Source organism: Numida meleagris, chromosome Z (genome assembly GCF_002078875.1).
Source record: "Numida meleagris isolate 19003 breed g44 Domestic line chromosome Z, NumMel1.0, whole genome shotgun sequence".
In the NCBI taxonomy this organism is placed as follows: Eukaryota; Metazoa; Chordata; class Aves; order Galliformes; family Numididae; genus Numida; species Numida meleagris.
In genome coordinates this window covers 27,179,141-27,197,386 of record NC_034438.1, presented here as the reverse complement: position 1 = coordinate 27,197,386, position 18,246 = coordinate 27,179,141, and the positions used below count along the sequence as shown (strand labels likewise).

Below are 18,246 nucleotides of genomic sequence, written 5' to 3'. Positions count from 1 at the left end.
ACTTTTTTCTGAGTAAATGGAAAGGTAACAACAGCAGCTGCTAAAAATGGGAAAAACAAAACCTAATGCTTAAAGTAAATATGATTCTTTAAGTTATATTTTTTTTCTAGATTTTTTTGTGTTTTTAACCCAGAAAAATGTACTGTGCTACTCACCTGTGTAATACATATTACTGGAGTAGAAAAGATAATTGAGGAAAATACTGTTGATTTAGTTTTATCCACGGTGTTAAATTTGTTAGCTTTTCAGCACGCACAAAGTGAATGAAAAATGTCTGTGCATAAAATGTTCAAATTCATTTTCTGAAGAAAAATAGAATGCTGTCTGAGTCAGGAATAAAACGAATAATTGTCTAATGTCCTTGGCAATAGACTTGAGTTCTCTGTTTTACTGGCAGTGGATCTTTTTTTCTGCACAGTAGAAAGGTGACAGAACAGTCAAGGACAAAGTTGCCTGGGAGTTTCTGTCATAGGGAAGGAAGTTATTTTCAACATATTTCCATATTGTATTACACAAATTCAGGCAGACAAAAATCTAAGGCACTAGAGAGACTGTAAAGCTTTGCAGAAAAAGACTGATTTTTTTTTTTTTTGAGATATAAATGTTAGAGGGCTTTCAGCTGAGATTGAGACTCTGGATTCTTAGGTTCTACTCAAATCAAACTTCCTATCAGTAACTGTCATTGCAAAATCATTTAGTATATGTCTAGTAACATTTGACTAATTCAAGCCATTTACTTTGAAGTAAGCTCATTGTGTAATTCTTTGAAAAGTTTTTGTTCGGTTATCTTTTCTTGGTAACAGGAAGAAGGCTTTGAGGATGCAGGTACTTAAGTTTTTGGCAATGGCTGGATGCATACTTAAAGATCTAGTATAAGAAAAATTCTGTATTTAATATGATATCTCCAAAATTCTTTAGAAATTCACTGTACAATAGTGACCTGATTATCTAACATAGCTATAAAGAAGGAAACATTTTTTCAAAACTTAGAATTCCTTTTACTTGCTCCACTTTCCTCCTCGTTAAAGACTTTTTTTAAGATGTAACTGAGCTGCTTTTCCATATTTATTTTTAAGGGAGATTAACCTTGCAGTGGTGAAAGTAATTTCATAATATATAATTAGGTGAAAAAGAATAGTAAGTGAATTAGAAGTGATAACAGTAATACTTTCCTTAAATTACTAAATATAATTCATACAGTATTTATATTCTTCCTTCCACTTTGCATTTTCTTGCTCTGTAGGTAAGAAATAAAAGAAATGAAATCATAGTTAATTGGTAAGAGCAGAGAAAGAATTTACAAGTATCAGAGGTTTGCAGAATAACTGATAGGATTCAGGACGAGAGCTTGTTCTCTAAATGAAAACTTAAAGGGAAAACAAACAAACAAGTAAACATAGAATGTTTACCTTATTGAGATACTTCGTAAGACCAAGTTATGTTCAACTAAGCATCCAAATCTGTGGTCATTTATATAAGTTATAATATGATTTCTGCACAATACTACAGATTCAAAGAAAAGTGAAAAAGATATAATTAAATACTTAATTTTAATAAATTGATCTGCTAGCAACAGTTTTTAGAAAAGTGCAGTTTTTATTTTTGTCAACTTTCCGAACTGTTTGGGTGGAAATTATTATGTCAGTGAGCAAGTGGTAAGTATTAGAAAGGAAGATTTTTACAATTCAAGAGATAAGGTTTTCTTTTTTTTCCACGTGCAGTTCCTTGTGTAAAAATTTCATTTCTTTCTTCTTTAATAGCTACGTAGGCTGATCTGAAAGTAATGCTTCCTATTTATTTTCATGGAAACTTCAACAGCTACAAAGAGCACAGTAAAACTATTTGGTAGAGAAGATTTTCAGCTACGAGACGCAGTTTCTCAGCATAGTCACCACCATTGGCTGTGTGTTTTCACCAGAGATGAACAAGAGCCTGCATGCCGCACTTGTAAATATCTGCATGACTGGAACATGGCTTGTCTTTCACATCACTGTCACCACTGCTGCAACGTACCACCCACCACCTAACACTGCTCACATCCACTGTTTGGTCTTTATAAAGGCTCAGCAGGTGTCAGTGAGTGTCAGCGGGTACAATTTTTTACACATGGAGGAATTCAGTGACACACCTTTGCTTCATCCACACTTCCGTGTCTGATGCCATTTTGTCAGAGTGTCCTTCTGCTGCCATCTGTCACAAGACAACAACACATAATGGAATATTGGTGGGAACATTCAACCTCTACTGTCATATCACCAACATCTGCCTCTGATGTCGTGGGCCAACGTCATAAAATAGGAGGCATTACTTTCAGAGCAGCCTTCATAAAACTTACTTTTTGATTACGCTACCAATTTGTGCAGAAGCTTCAGTTTCTCTCAAAATCCCTGTCCTCCACCCAAGTAATTCTGTGGATGCTATAGTGAAGGAAAAAAAGATTTTGCAGCTGTTCGAATAATTTTACTTTCTGTCAGTGGAATATATTCTTATATTTTGCTTGTTGATTATATCCTTACGCACTGCTTATTGGATTTTGTTCTTTAAAATGGAAATAAGCAGCACCATGACAGTGGTTCACGCTGCTTCAGGACTATTTGAGGAAAGTGCAGTATTCCAGTAACAGGAATTTTTCAGAGATTTTCTCTTTAAAAGAAGTACTTAAATGAAATGGAAAGCTGAGAGTTTGTGATGGAAATTTTCAGTGAATGAGAAACAACTGCTGCAATTACAGATGTTCTTATACCAGAATGCCCAAAACAATACTGTTTGTCAACAGCTTCTTGAAAGATTAGATGAGGAAGTTAGAACTGGTTATTAAAACAAAACTAAATTCATTATTGCATATCTGAATCTGAATTAGGCATTTTGAACCCTAGTTTGTTTTGTCTTCCAGTAAGTAAAAGTGGTGGATCTAAATATTGTGTGTAAAAGTACTGAAGATCCAAAACATTTCAAAACAGGTACTGTGCTTCCTTTTCATTCTGTTTTTCTTCTTTAATGTGCAGGTGCCTTGACCCAAGCCATTCGCAATTTTGCAAAAAGCCTTGAAGGTTGGCTTTCAAATGCCATGAACAATATTCCACAGAGGATGATACAAACCAAGGTAGACAAAACTATTGCAGCTTTATTCATGCAGTGACAAACCCGGTGTACAGTAGCATCTAAAAGCAGCACTATTTTAACTTTAATGCTAAATTTCATGTTTTAGCATCACATCAAATAATGGGAGAAGAAATAACTTAGTTTTGTCAAAAAATTAAAAGGAAAGCATTTTTTGATCTGTTACATGAATGTAATTTGCATATTATGGGTCATTAATATGAAATATTAAAATGAATGTAAAGAATTAAATATGCATTAATCTACAGATAGAGAGTACAATATTTTAAAATAAATTGATTTCTTCATAGGTTGCCGCTGTAAGTGCCTTTGCCCAGACTCTGAGAAGATACACATCTCTAAACCATCTGGCTCAAGCAGCTCGTGCTGTTCTTCAAAACACTTCTCAAATCAACCAGATGCTCAATGATCTTAACCGTGTTGATTTTGCCAATGTTCAGGTAAAATTTAGCTTTAAGTAACAGGCTTTGAAAAATAATTTTGTTTCCTCCAAATCCAAAGATTTTGAACTTTTATGTTAGCTGTCATTATTCTTTCAAGAAAAAAAACATGACAAAGTTTTGATGATTCATATATATACTAACTCAGTTCAAACATACTTCAAGAAAGTAAGAACTCAGAACCATTATCTATTTCCAAGTTCTTATCTATTTCAAGTGCTCGTATTATTCCAAATTCTCTAAAAACGTAGAGCACATGCATTCTTTGAATGGTTATATAACGAATAAATGCTGACTACTCAGCACCAGATATTCCGTTCATGAACTGCACCCTGTTTGCAAGGACTAACACCTAGTCCCCGACCATCCTGACGCGTGCACACACCAATATGATGAGCGGCAAAATGGCGTTTATTGCCTCGTTACAAAGTCTTATATATCCTTCCTTATCTCCCTTATCTCTTTGTTCGCTTCGTCTACGCCCACAAGCTCTGGGGCAGGGGAGGCCCTAGCGCGTCCCATCTCTTACCTTCGGTTGCCGCCTACTACAATTTCCCCCTCCCCATGCCCAAAAAAGTCATGATACCCGTTACAGTGTGCACGCAAGTTCCCCAGACCCTTTCTAGTCTATTCCCCAGCTACATCTTCTACTGCTTAAACTATAATATTCGCACATTATATAAGTGCGCATTTCATTTTATCTGTCCTAAGGTTTACTACAAGCGTTCTCGTAGCCTATGGTATTCCATGCGCTGATCAAAAGCTTGCTCCATCATTCTCTGTAAGCATTGCTGCAAGCATCCCATTAAACATGGCAAGCAAAATACAATACAAATAAACACTAAGAGTACTACACCAACTACTTTGAGTATCTGGATGACCCACGGTCCAAGTCTGCCAAACAGGTTCTTCAGCCAGTCGCCAAATGGATCATTGTCGACCGTTATCTTCTGAGTATGTTCTCTCATCCATGTCAGCTTCTGGTGTATTGACTCGCTGTGATCTGATAAGTTGAAGCAACACATACCTTCCACGTCCTGACATCCGTGGCCCTGAGCCAGCAAGAGGAAGTCTATTGCGGCTCTGTTTTGTAACACCTCATGTCTGATGTTGTCCTTATCCATGAGCAGTTTGCTCAATACCTCTGTAGTGGCATTAGCCTGCTTGACAGACCAGCATGCCAATCGTTCTATTTCCCGCAAGGCTTGTGCCGCTGCTACACCAGGTGCTAGGAATGAGGCAAAGACACGCGCCGTGGCACCCCATAACTCAACGTCATCACTGCAATCCTTTTGAAGCGTATGTATACTACGCCGGTTTCTGTTGTGTGTAAGGTTCCTCGACAGTTGCATCCAAGCACAGTGGCTTAAAGCTAACATTGTCAGCTTGCCCAAGTAACAAGGTCCTCCTACCGGGTTTTTAGGAATGCCTTGCCATGCCCGGTCACCACAGATCAGGAAAATGCCTGGTGGTAATGCTTTTGCGGAGTCGTTATTCCAGAGGATCAGGTCTTCCTCTAGCTTATGATTGAGAGTATACCGATTCCCCACACCCCCAAGTGGCCAGGTGGTGTTACATCCTCCCAAGGTGGTGCCATCCCTAGTAGTAGTGTTAACCTGGTCCCCGCCCCAATTATTAAGGCATGTTTTTGTTACATTCTTGCATCGAAGCGCCTTGCTCTGAAGCTTCGCGCTCCCAATTCCAAACCTACCCATTATATCGCTCAAGGACCCCCATCTCTCACAATGGGATTCTCTCTTATCATTCCACCGATATTTGGTGAAGTCCCAGAACCACTTTGTGTCTTTTACAGAAAACCCGCAATAATCCCCATCCCAATGAAAGGCTTCCTCATTCAGAGGATTGACTAGGGTGAAAGGCTTTGGCTTGTTTTTAGAACGATCCCAATAGGGACCCCATTTTTTCAGAAGCTGCCATCTGGTTTTGGGGGTGGACATCTGGCCACTGCCGCCATATCCGGCAAAACATAGACACCTCGAACAGGTTCAGGTTCGATTTCCTAATGTCTCATTGGATACTCTTTGCGATCCGAGCAGCTGCAGCTCTGGGGGGTCCCAGGGCAGGCTAAGGTTTAGTCTGCAAATCACGCATGCCATCGCCTGCCCCCAGTCTTCTATCGTCCTTCCTTGTTCATCCTTCTGTTCCTGGCAACACAATGAGGCACAAGGGTCTGCTGTGCGTTTAGGGCTTAAGTGTGAGGCGACTTTTCTACAGTTAATGGGCCGAGTGTAATTGGCAAATTCTGTCTTGTTATCCCATACCGGCATTCCCACTAAATGTGTGCGGAGTGGTGAAGTGGCCGACTGCAAACTAATGCAGAAATCTGTCTGGCCGGTGCGATTGGCCCAGGTAACCCATATATTACCCGGTTGATTAATAAGGTGAGCGCCTTCCCCAAAAACCAAAGTCAAAAACAGTAAAACGCAGACAAGCGTGGTTTTTGCAACACAGTTATTTCTCAGGGATATCAGCAGTTTTGCCTCGGGGTCCTCTGTTGGCTTCATGTGTTTTTTAACTGGGGTTCCTTCTGTCCACGGCTTCCCAAAGAACATCTCCTTAATAACTTGCTCCATGGCTGAAGTTCTAAACGCCGAACTGGCCTTCTGTGGCGAACCTACTTCGAAACCACAGGCAAGTGCGATTCCCGCCTTCCATGCACGGACACTCTCTTCAGGCGTGGGCTGGGTGTCAGCCACACCACAACAGGGTGACGCAGTTCCACGCACGGGGCACCAAATGCTGACTACTCAGCACCAGATATTCTGTTCGTGAACTGCACTCTGTTTGCAAGGACTAACACCTAGTCCCCGACCATCCTGACGCGTGCACACACCAATATGATGAGCAGCAAAATGGCGTTTATTGCCTCGTTACAAAGTCTTATATATCCTTCCTTATCTCCCTTATCTCTTTGTTCGCTTCGTCTACGCCCACAAGCTCTGGGGCAGGGGAGGCCCTAGCGCGTCCCATCTCTTACCTTCGGTTGCCACCTACTACAAATAAAGCCTTACTAATAGCATAAATGATATCGCATTATTAGGTCTCAGATAGTAGCATAACACCTGAATGTCTCTGAAAGCAATTAAATGTGCAGCATTGTTTTTAGTAGAGACTGTTTCATTCGTTCAAATACAATTACATTAGTATGCTTTATCTAAGTGTGTGTGCTTAAGTGTATGAGATCTCTGGAGTAGTTATTAGATTTGTAAAGATGAGAATTGGTTTCTAATTAGGTATAGAATATAAGTTTATATTTTCATTAGGCCTTCCAAAGTGATTTCCCACATGATTCTACTCCTTTGATGAAGTGCTGTTTTCCTTTTGCCCAACAAAGTGAAATACTCCAGATGACTGGAAGTTCTGTGTTGGAATCTTTTTGTGAGGAGATATTTTCCCATACAAAAATCAGTTTGCCAGTGACAGTTTTGTACTTTATGCTTTTCTCATATACTTTTTAATAAATATCTTTCAACATATGTAGTTATATTATGTAATAATAGGCAAACTATAAATGGTAGCATTAGAATTAAAACAGTTTGGTTGGAAGGATCCTATGAAGACCAAGTCACACTACTTGACTACTTCAGGGCTAACCAAAAGTTAAAGTATATTTTTGAGGACACTGTCCAAATGCCTCTTGAACACTGACACACAGAGGATATCAGGGACTTCGCTAGGAAGACTGTTCCAGTGTTTTGACCACATCTCATGGCACAGCTTTTTCCCATCCATCCTGTCACTGATGACCAGTGAGCAGAGCCCTGTACCTTTCTCAGTACTTTCCCTCCTCAGGGAGCTGCAGGAAGCACCGATGTCCTCTCAGCCTCCTCTTCTCCAGGCTGGGCCAACTGAGTGTCCTCGGTCTCTCCTCATAGGACATGCCCTCCAGCCCTGTTACCAGCTGTGTTGCTCCCTGCACACATTCAAGTATTTTAATACTCACTGATCATCTGCTTCTTTCCATCGCTCTTCCCATTACTGGGAGGACTGCAGAAAACATGACCTGTGATTCTGAATCCTTCAGCCGTCTTCCAAGGACCTTTAAATCTCTTCTCTTACGATTTACCTCAAACTTCTTGGAAAATCATTGTTACCCACATGAAAGAACAGGAGTGGGTAGTGTACTTGACCAAAGATGCAAAATATTAATTATGCTAATATGTTAACAGAGCCTGTGAATGTTGAGGTGTTAACTTGGCACATGATAGCTAGAGTTTAAGGACATGGTTTGAGTAAGTCTTCGTGTTGTCTCTTAGTTTTTGGAGTGTCCTACTAGACTTGTTTAATCTTGATAACTCTGATTAAACTGTTCATTGTTATATGCAGAGCATGTTTCTCCATTTCTTTGCAGCTAATTTTGTACTTCTGTGTAACATATGGTCAGCAAATAAAGCAATTATTGTTTATATACAAAACTTTCTTTTATAAGATGGTATAACTCAAATTGTCTTTTTCATACCAAAAGGAATCTTGTGCTTCTTTTCTTGTTTGTTCTTTTCTTAGTTAAGACCCCCACTTAACTGGTATTTCTGATTAGCATGCCAGCAGCCCCAACAAAAACTGACAATTCCCAAATATTTCAGTAGAAAATTATCTACAAGGAAAGTAAAAGATGTCTTCTGAAAACAAAGGTGGACAACTAGAACATACTTGTGTCATTTCCATTGTTCTTTCATACTTCTGAATTTGACATCTGATTCTATGTGTTGTGCTTTCCCCACCTACTTTCTATGAACAAAATTGTGAAAGATATAAAAACAAAACTTTTTAGTTTGTTCTATAAGCATTTTTTGTCCTTTTCCTCCACTGAATTGTTTAATCTTTACGAATGAATTGCATTCTGTGCTTTGGTTTATGTACTGTTAATTCAAGAGCTGCTATTTGCTGTAACAGGAGCAGGCTTCCTGGGTGTGCCAGTGTGATGACAACATGGTTCAGAGGCTAGAAACAGATTTTAAAATGACTCTTCAACAGCAAAGCACTCTGGAGCAGTGGGCTGCCTGGCTTGATAATGTAATGATGCAAGCATTAAAACCATATGAAGGAAGACCCAGCTTTCCTAAAGCAGCACGGCAATTTCTGTTAAAATGGTCTTTCTACAGGTAGTATTTAATACTTATAAATAATTTTTACTATTATGTTATTTGCTGAATTGTTCGCTGTAGTGAAGTTGACAGATGCAACATCAAACTGTGACTCACCAAGTCACCAAAAGTATGTGCGTGGTTTTTTTTCCAGAAAATTACTGTTAACATCAAACTCAGGGACACTTAAAACTTGTCAGGGACTTAACTGATACTCTTACTTTTTTGAAGGCCATATGAATGCTCTTAGAATTTTGTCATGAGTTAGAAACATAATGTGGAATGATTGGGTTGAAAAACTATACTATTATTATTATTATTGTATATTAATTACTATAATTAATTAATGTTATGTTAATAATATATTAATGTGTAATTAACAATACAATTGTTATAATAATTATATAAAACTATACAATCATTTATTAAAACACTGTAATATCTGTGATTATTAGGTAAGGTAAACTTTTTTTTTACAGTATAGAAAGTGGATTAAAGCAACCATTCCATGTTAGCTGCTTACTGAATCAGTTGTCAGTGTAAAGATGGTTCTTCAAAAATGATTATGTAAGCTACTTGCTGAAGTTACCAGAATCTAATACATACATATAAGTCTTTTTCTAATTTTGAACTTCAAATTATTAAAATAGTGGTAATTAAAACCTTTGTACTGGGAAAGTGGGCTCAACAGAATTTATTTAAACATTAGCTTATTTAAAATGAAAGTTTAAATACAGTTTTTGTTGTTTATGCTCTTAACAATTTTCCTTCAGGTTATGTTTTACACATGCTCAAATCTTGGAAGTTATGCATATAGGAAAACAAAGAAAAATGGAAAAAAAAAAATCCAGTTATTTCTTTTCTAATATAGCGACCCGCAACACCTGCAAAAAGAGAGAAGCAAATAATTGCCTTTCCTGAACATCTCTTTCCAAAGACACCATCAGTCAGACACTGAGGATAATGTTGTTTTTAAGAATATTGGTTTTGAGTGAAATGTCTGCATGGATAACTGTTAATGTGACTATGACATATAACAGAAATATTTTTTTTTCCATTTTTGAATAGCTCAATGGTGATTCGAGATTTAACCTTGCGCAGTGCTGCTAGCTTTGGCTCTTTTCATCTGATCCGTTTGCTTTATGATGAATACATGTTTTACTTAGTAGAACATCGTGTTGCTCAGGCCACTGGAGAGACACCTATTGCAGTTATGGGAGAGGTAAGCTAATATGCAAGGGACAAGACTGATAGAGTTAGTAATGAATTTGAGTACATACCTTTGCATATTCTGTGAACTTTCACATGGATCTGTAGGATGTTCTACAGTGTAAGAATAGATTGGGTTATAAATACATTAACAGTTTTACATTTGTTTCACTGATTGACTGTCAGAGTTCTAAGACCGCACTGAATCCTAACAACCAATTATTTGCAAACAAACTTGCTCCTTTTCAGATCTGCGTACAGATTAATGTACCTAAGTTTTGGCACAGTTTGAAAAACATTCATCAACATCTTTTCATTTTTTTAAGAACTGAGTATTTTATGTGAAAAAAAAAATTGGAAAGAAATAATAAGAAACTGTCGTTTACATAGATCTATTTACATGTATTTACACATATACTTAGAATTCCAACACAAATATTATTATAAGTAAACTGTCTATTCCCAGTGACTTCAGAAAGATGGTATCCATTTGGTCCATATGGTATTGTTCACATACATGTACAGGAATACTTAAGAGATCTGTGACACAGTCTATTTTCGTATGTTTCAAACGTTACAGGCTTAAAAAACACAAAAAACCTCAGATGAGAACTAGCTTTGTACTTGACTGTGGCACCTGCAAGGCAAGGTTTATTTCATCCCTCTTTTCTCCAGTACTTCATCTAACCTTTTCAGTGAGACATTGAAGAATGCATGCATTTTCATCAAGGAATTGTATTCCCAAAGTGATGGAAAACTGATATATTTGAAAATACAGTAGATGTTTAATGGCACAGCTTCATTACGTTTTCACATTTGGGCGTCACTGTGTCATGTTTGTTACTGATAACTTGCAAGTTATTTTGCACGTTGATTTGACATCAGGTTTCGTTCTTTCTTCAAAATACACTAACGGTATAATTAAATACTGTAAATAGATAGCAGACTTTCAAGAGAAACTGGAAATGTCTCACTGTATCTGTCAAATGATTTCCTACCATGTGGCATGAGGTTTTGTACAAATTAAATTACAGTGTTTCCACTTAGTGACCGACTAATAGTATATTTCCTTAATCTGCCCTATATTTGCAGGAAGATACTCAAAAGTATATAGTTATTTCATACTTGCTTTCTTAACAGCCATCCTATGTTTATGCATCAATTTTAGGAGTTGTGTAGTTATATATTTTGATGTAAACTGAAGATGGAGTACTTTCTTACTGGAAAGAAGTAACTCAAAACTTTTGGAGGTGGGAGGGAGAGGAGGGAAGTTGCAAATACTCATTAAATGCACTTGTTAATGTTTTTCTGTATTCAGTGACTGTGACTGAAATAAAAAGAGGAAATCTAAGACCACAGTCTGACAAAACATCATAGGACAGTATAAGCTAGTGCTGCAGCTGAGATAAGCTTCTCATTTTCCCGCCTTCCTCTTCTCCCAGCTTAGGACACAGGTGTTAGCAAAAGTACTGACAAGTGCTGCAGTTAACTGGATCAGATTTATTCAAACAAAAATGCCTCATGTTTATAAGTGATTATTTTTCTCAAGTCACTTCTGTCATATGGTACTAGTGCGTGGTTGTGTGAACACTTCAATGCACAAAGCCAAAGAAGCATAAGGACAAGTGTGAGGACATGAAATGATGGTACTGGTGCTCATTGCATTAGTGTTCCTTAAGTTACCATTCTATCTTACTGTATTTCTGAAAAAGGCTGGTATCAGTATTTATTGTCAGAACTTTGTAACATAAGTAAAACATTCATTTAGGATTCATTGATGGCATTCTACTCTGCTAATTTCATTTAAGAGAGGATTCAGGAAAAGAAAGAAAGGAATATTATATATCTAGAATTATCAGCAACATTTTTGCAAAGTTATCTTTTTAATACAAGTAAATAGTTTACCATTTTGTAAACTTTTTCTCAGCAATGCATGTCATCTGCCTTACAGGTAAATCTGCAATGCTATAGATGCATTTAGAGACACAGTTTCAGTTTTCTTCTAGCTTATCTGGGAAATTCTGAAAAGACCTTTCCAATAAAATATTGATAGTTCAAAATGTCTGTAACATTTTCTGACCTAACATAGAAGTAGCTCACTTCAAGTGATATAGGCCCTAATGACATCATCTTAAAAAAAAGAATTATATAAGTTTATAATTTCCCATTTTAATTTGTGAAAATTTATTTAGTGATTATTGTCTCACTAAATACATGATGGAATGGAAAATGAATTGATGCATGATGGATGTGGCTATAGCCTAGACCGTGTGTTATGTGTTTGCATGCTAGCTTCAAAGCAGTGGAGCATAGACTGGCTCCATCACAGACATTCTACATTCCTATTTGCATAAGACTGTGCTCAGTTTTTTCACTGTTTATTTTGCAGTTTGGTGATTTAAATGCTGTGTCCCCTGGAAATATGGATAAAGGTAAGCATTTTAATCTTTCCAGTATATAACTCAGTGTAGAACTAATGTGTCTCTGAGCAAAATAAGTAGAATTTAGAGCTGTATCATGCTACAAAATGTATGTATTTGTTTTGTGGATATATTGATATGTTATGGATAATGCAGCATATAATAATTTCTAGAATATCATAGGTATGTTTTCTAATAATTTATTTTAAAGATATTTATCATTTACACAAGAAATATTTCCATTTTAGCCTGGAATTTAGCTGTATCTGGTAGTACAGACAAGGGGAACAGCTGTGGGAAGAAAGACAGGAGTAGGCTTATGTATCTTTACCACTGCTAAATGGAGATGTTAGAATTGTATGCAGTTGCTAAATACCTTGCCAGAGAAAATGATAGGAAGAAATGAGTTCCTTATGAGCTCTTCAAACCATATTTTGACATACATTTTATACTGACTGGTTGTACAATTTGATGTCACATCACAACTTCTTTTCACTCATTTCCCTATCTGTAACAACTCTTCTAAAGTTTATCAGGTCTTAAAGATGAAAGGGATTTTGCAGTATGAAGTTAATGTTGTTCGTCAGAGATTGTTTTTGAGATTGCTAATTGCTTTTTCTTCTTACTTTATCCATAGTAAGTAATTGGATTGATCAAAACTATGGGAGTCTATCAATCTATTTGATGTAATTATTAGCTTTTTCCATTAAAACTTTTAGGTTTTCAGTTTATGCTTTATCAGATTGCTAGTCATCCCAATATCTTTGTATTTCAAATATTATTTGCAAAATAAAGGCACTTGTATTAGATCTTTTTTTTTCGTTTGTGCAGATGAAGGCAGTGAAGTTGAAAGTGAAATAGATGAAGAAATGGATGAAAATGGAGAGCCGCAAGCCAAGAGAGAGAAAACAGACCTAAACCAAGCATTTCAGGTGGGCTGCATGCAGCCAGTGCTTGAGAGTGGAGTACAGCAAAACCTCCTGAACCCAATTCATAACGAGCACATTGTTGCAACTACTCAGACTATCAGACAATGCAGTGCTACTGGAAATACATATACTGCAGTCTAATGTGAAACTCCCCCTCCCCATCATTACATCATCCCTTTGGGTTTAGTAGGAAAAAATAAAGAGAAAAAAAGTCCGAAAATCGACTGTTGTCAAATTTCAGCTGTACTCAACATTATTTTGTTGGAGTTATTAAATGGTATGGGTGTATACATTTTGCCAGACCTGTTTAAAAAAGATTTTTTTGTAAACAGGGTCATTTTACATTGGCCACTCAATATGAGGAGTTTTCTTATAATCGAATGCAAGAAAGATTTTTGCAAAGCTTGATGTTAATGTTTTTGTCCTCTTACAATAATTCAATTTTTTTCATAGTTTTTTAAAAATAATGTTCATTATTAGTTATGGTGATTATTTCATATACATAGGTTTTTAGATAGATGCACTTCTGTGAAATATCAAAAGAATTATTTTCTTTGATTTACACTGGAGGCGTACTTATTTGACAACAGATGTATCAAGTTTGTTATAAAAGGTGCTTTTCCGTGGACAACTAGAAGACACTATTTTGATAAAATTGTGAGTATTCAGGGGGATTTTTTGTAATAATGTTGAAGAGTTGAGAAGATATACTCGTTTCTTTCTGTGAGAAAGAAACAAGTTTAAATGGTGGAATTGTAACATTGTGATAATATGTACGTAATAAACGTACCTAATTATCTGACCATCATAGTAAGAATGCAAGGTTCATTAAAAATCAACAGTTCCAGATATTATTTGCATACCAGTTCCTCTGTTTTGAAGACTACTGATACTAAATGTGGTGCCACTGAGCAAGTGCTTTTGGCTGTTGAGTGGTACTGTAGCTGTTAGAAGCTGAAGCTGAAAAAGAAGTGACTTAATTATTACTGTTAATTTTTAAGTGTACATGCTACTTAAGCTGGACTGGACATACAGGAAAATAATCCATTTGGATGACTTTCTTCTATTCCAGGTCTTTTCGTATTAGTGGTTCAATCTGCTGCTCTTAGAAAAGATAATTTATAGAATGCAAGGAATGTAGCAACCTGCATCATTTTCCTTTCAAAAATATTTCCTTGTTGTTACAGTGGATTTAAATTTTTACAAAAAATTAGATAAGGCAGTGTAACTGGCACACCTCACTTGTACTTATTCCCAGTTGTGTAGAATTTGAATAGGTGGCTAGATGGACCATTGCCATTTAAGAATGTACATCAGGGATCATTGTACCTCGGCTATTACATGGTGCCTTAAACAGAACTGAAGCTAAGACTTAGTACTTTTTGTTATTCTTAACTCTTAAATTAATTCAACAAGGTGTGCCTGTCATTTTCAAATTCCCTAAGAAGTAAGGACAGGTTACATAGCCTTCAAAATAATAAAATGATTTTTTATTATTAAATGATTTTAATATCCCTCTTAGAATGACAATAAACCTATTTTTTCTTGTTTCTAGCTGGATTTCACTTTATTACAAATAAAATTTGCTTGGGAATCTGGAAGGCAAACTAGCTTTAATACCATGTTCAGATGTCAAGATAGATTGACCATAGTCCCAAGCATGATTATATATATTTTTAGACCCATGTCTACTTCTAATTTTAAAAAGTAAAAATAAATAAATGAGCAGGTACGTAATGCAGTGCATGTTTTCAATTTGTATGTTTTGTGGGGTATCAGCCTGATTTTACATTTTAACGGCTCGATCTCATGTTGACAGTTTATATAGCATACATTAATTGCCATTTTTCTTCTTAAACATTTCATTATGCAGACACACGAATTTGCTACATAAAATAGGGAATCGAATAAGCAAAAAAAGCCAAAAAGTGAAGAACACACAAAAAAAAATCAACTTTATACAAAAGACTGAGTAAGAAAATAAGAGATTCTTTTATTTTGGTTTACCCAGGTGTCTGTAAAATGACTTGAAAGTAATATGTAACAAATGGGAGAAGAATAGCTAAGTGAACAGTGTATTTATAGGAAAGAAGTTTGTTGCTATCGATTACATATGCTCCAACTACAGCTACATATCAACTAAAATGTCCTAACATTTTTGGTGCGCAAAATTAAATTTAAATTCCTTTAAAGAATTGGGAGGTAAACCCATCCTGCTTACTCTGTGTAGGCATAATTCCTACTTGATGTCAGTAAATGGCTTTTGCCTCAGTAAGAAGTGAAAGTGAGGTTTATATTCGTTATTTCTAAACTCATAAATGCACTGAATCTCATTATAGATTTTACTCTCATATATATTGCTCAGTGTGTCCTGATTTTTCCTTGGAAATCAGCATAGCTGTACCCTTCACCAAAAATCCTAAAACTAAGCTGTGATAAATATTTACTCCCCTTCATTGTGCATTATAAGATGTTTACAATTAAAATAAAGTGAAATAATTCAAATTTTTTTTTCATTTTTAACTTTTTTAATACTGTAGTACTTATTTCAGTTTTTGTGTAGGCAAACCCTATAATGTTTTCTTATTGTCTTATTGATTTTAATGTCGTATTTGTTGTTGCTGAGAAAAGAGAATGATTGTAATAGGTAAATCTAGATCGCTGAAAGAGGTGGGACCTAAGTATCTTTAATTATTTCGTTTCCCACTCCCATCCAGTTGTTCACTGTTCACAAAGTGCAAAAAAAAGAAAAATTAGAAAAATTAATACAAAGATAGAATGTATTTCATAGCTTCTACAAACAATGAGTTATCAAAACAAACTGGAACTATACCAGATTGAGAAAATTAAACGGCGTCTGTATTCGTGTGCTTATCAATTGGTTACTTTTTGGAATTTTTAAATGTTTTTTTCTCATACTTCTTTTTCTTACAAGATTTTTAGAAGAACTAAGTTGCTGTAAGCTAATTCGTATAGTTGCAGGTTTGTAGGTCTTGTGTTTTTACAGTTAATGAAATTTTAATCAAACACAGGTAAAACATTTTGCACACTTCTGCTATCTTTAATAGTTGTGTTTTAGTAATGATTAAAGTACAGAGATATGAATACCTCAGTCCAGATTCTATAATGTGCAGCATGTGGTTGCCACACCAGCTTTGAAGTCTATTGTTAGTGCTCTGGAGAGGTTTAGCATTTATCCACAGGGTAGACATTATGAGGGCTGATAGTGGTTTATGTGTTTTATCTGATCTTGAAATGGAATCCAAAATAATTATTTAAAGGCATTTTCCCTATTAGCACAAATATCACAGTGAACAGTGTAGGGGAATGGGTATTGTTAAACTACCTTTTCAAAGCATGGGGCCCAATTTTCAAAAGTTTTATATTTATGATGATTTGTTGGTACATTTCCATCTTTTTCACAGTAAATCAGTTTTAAAGCTTTTTTTTATTTTCTGTTTTCAGTTATTATTTTTGTGTTTTACTCATGTACTGTAGCATGCTATAAGCACCTTCTTTTAAAGACTTCCCTAAAAAGTTGGAAAATAGATTTTAAATTATTTACCCATAAAATAATGACTTACAGAATTACAGCCTTTAGTTCATAAATAAGAAAATAGGTAATGTTCTGGTGTACTGTCATTCAGGAATGTGTAGGCCTAGATACAAATTTAATTTAAAGCGCGGTATTTTAAAATATCTAAAACCTCTTTTTTCACCTTTTTCTTAAGAGACACAGTATCTTTGTGAATATCACTAATTGATATCTGCACTGTTAGAAAACCTTTTAGAGTCACACTGGATTCAGTTCAGAATGGTTTTACAAAATGAAAGTAATCATTTTAGCTATAAAAGTGGGGAAGAAAAATAGATTTATTAATAATATAAGTATGACCTACAGCAGTAATTTTAGAGTTTAAAATATTCATTTGCGAAAACAGTATGAATTTCTGAAAATTGGGCCCTTGTCTCTCTAACAGGACATCCTCTGTGTATACGGTTTAAAACAAATCAATAAATGGAATTGCAGTATCTCTGCTCATTTGTTTGGTGATTTAAGAGAAACAAACAAAAAACTGGAATAGGAGCATAAACACACAGTGCTTATTTCTAGTATTAGAAAATTAATTTAATGTAATGCCTTGCATTAACCCTTTGAGCATTGTAAGTCACATGATGGGAATAAAGCATTTTAGATAATCAGTCCACTGATCATACACTTCAAAATAGCTGATAGCATTGTAGATTTTTTTGTTGTTATTTCTGAAGTAAATACTTGCATACTATACAGGAATGGTCTTGTGATAGGTTCAATAGATTTAGCCAAATATTCACTGCCATTGATGTGTACTGTCTAATGGAAAACAGTTCTTCAGCTCCCTTGTTTTCGTAAATGCAGAAATAAATGAAGAAAATCAAATGTGTTTCTACAGACATGAAATTGTCTACTTTAAGATGCCTTTAGAAGATGAAGGTTTAGGAAAAATATTTATCCTTTTTTTGAAAATCTCCTTAGGTAGGTTACATTGGAATATTCCAATACTGTAAAAGAGAATTGTTAGGAATAAGAGAAGGCTTAGCAAAAAATAAAAAATTTACAGAATATTTGGTATGTTTACACTGAAGTTTTCTGCAGTCTTTCTCATAAACAATTATACCCCTCTTAACATTCAGTCACTGCAATAATAACTAATGCTAAGATGAAGGTATTTTACTCAGCTTCATCTGTGGGGGTGCAAGGGATGGCCCTTGTTGAATGTCAGAATTTTTGAAGCAACCTAGAAACTGCACCAGCCTTTTAACGTGTTAAAAAGCCCTTTAGTTCTTACAAATATTGCTCATGAGAGCATGGGAACAAGTGTAATAGCAAGTACAGTTTCTTTGAAATTGAAGACAGAAATGCCACCTTACTAAGAGAGAGTACTGTAAATTTTCTACTGGTTTCTTGCAGTATCAATCAGTCAGCAAACACTAAGTGCAGCTGTACTTATTTAAGTCTGTCTGAGGGCAAAAAACAAAAGGT

The 18,246-nt window shown here is 35.7% G+C and overlaps 1 protein-coding gene across 2 annotated transcripts in view; it reads left to right on the top strand.

Annotated features, from left to right (window-relative positions):
• Window positions 1-15,728, top strand: part of RFX3 (regulatory factor X3) — a 133,616-nt gene extending 117,888 nt beyond the window's left edge. For both annotated transcript variants that reach the window (XM_021381307.1, XM_021381308.1), the window contains 6 exons: window positions 3,006-3,103; window positions 3,411-3,560; window positions 8,475-8,683; window positions 9,734-9,887; window positions 12,264-12,306; window positions 13,126-15,728. In XM_021381307.1, the coding sequence (XP_021236982.1) occupies window positions 3,006-3,103; window positions 3,411-3,560; window positions 8,475-8,683; window positions 9,734-9,887; window positions 12,264-12,306; window positions 13,126-13,364 (893 nt within the window). In that variant the 3' untranslated portion in view covers window positions 13,365-15,728. The remainder of the gene's footprint in view (window positions 1-3,005; window positions 3,104-3,410; window positions 3,561-8,474; window positions 8,684-9,733; window positions 9,888-12,263; window positions 12,307-13,125) is intronic.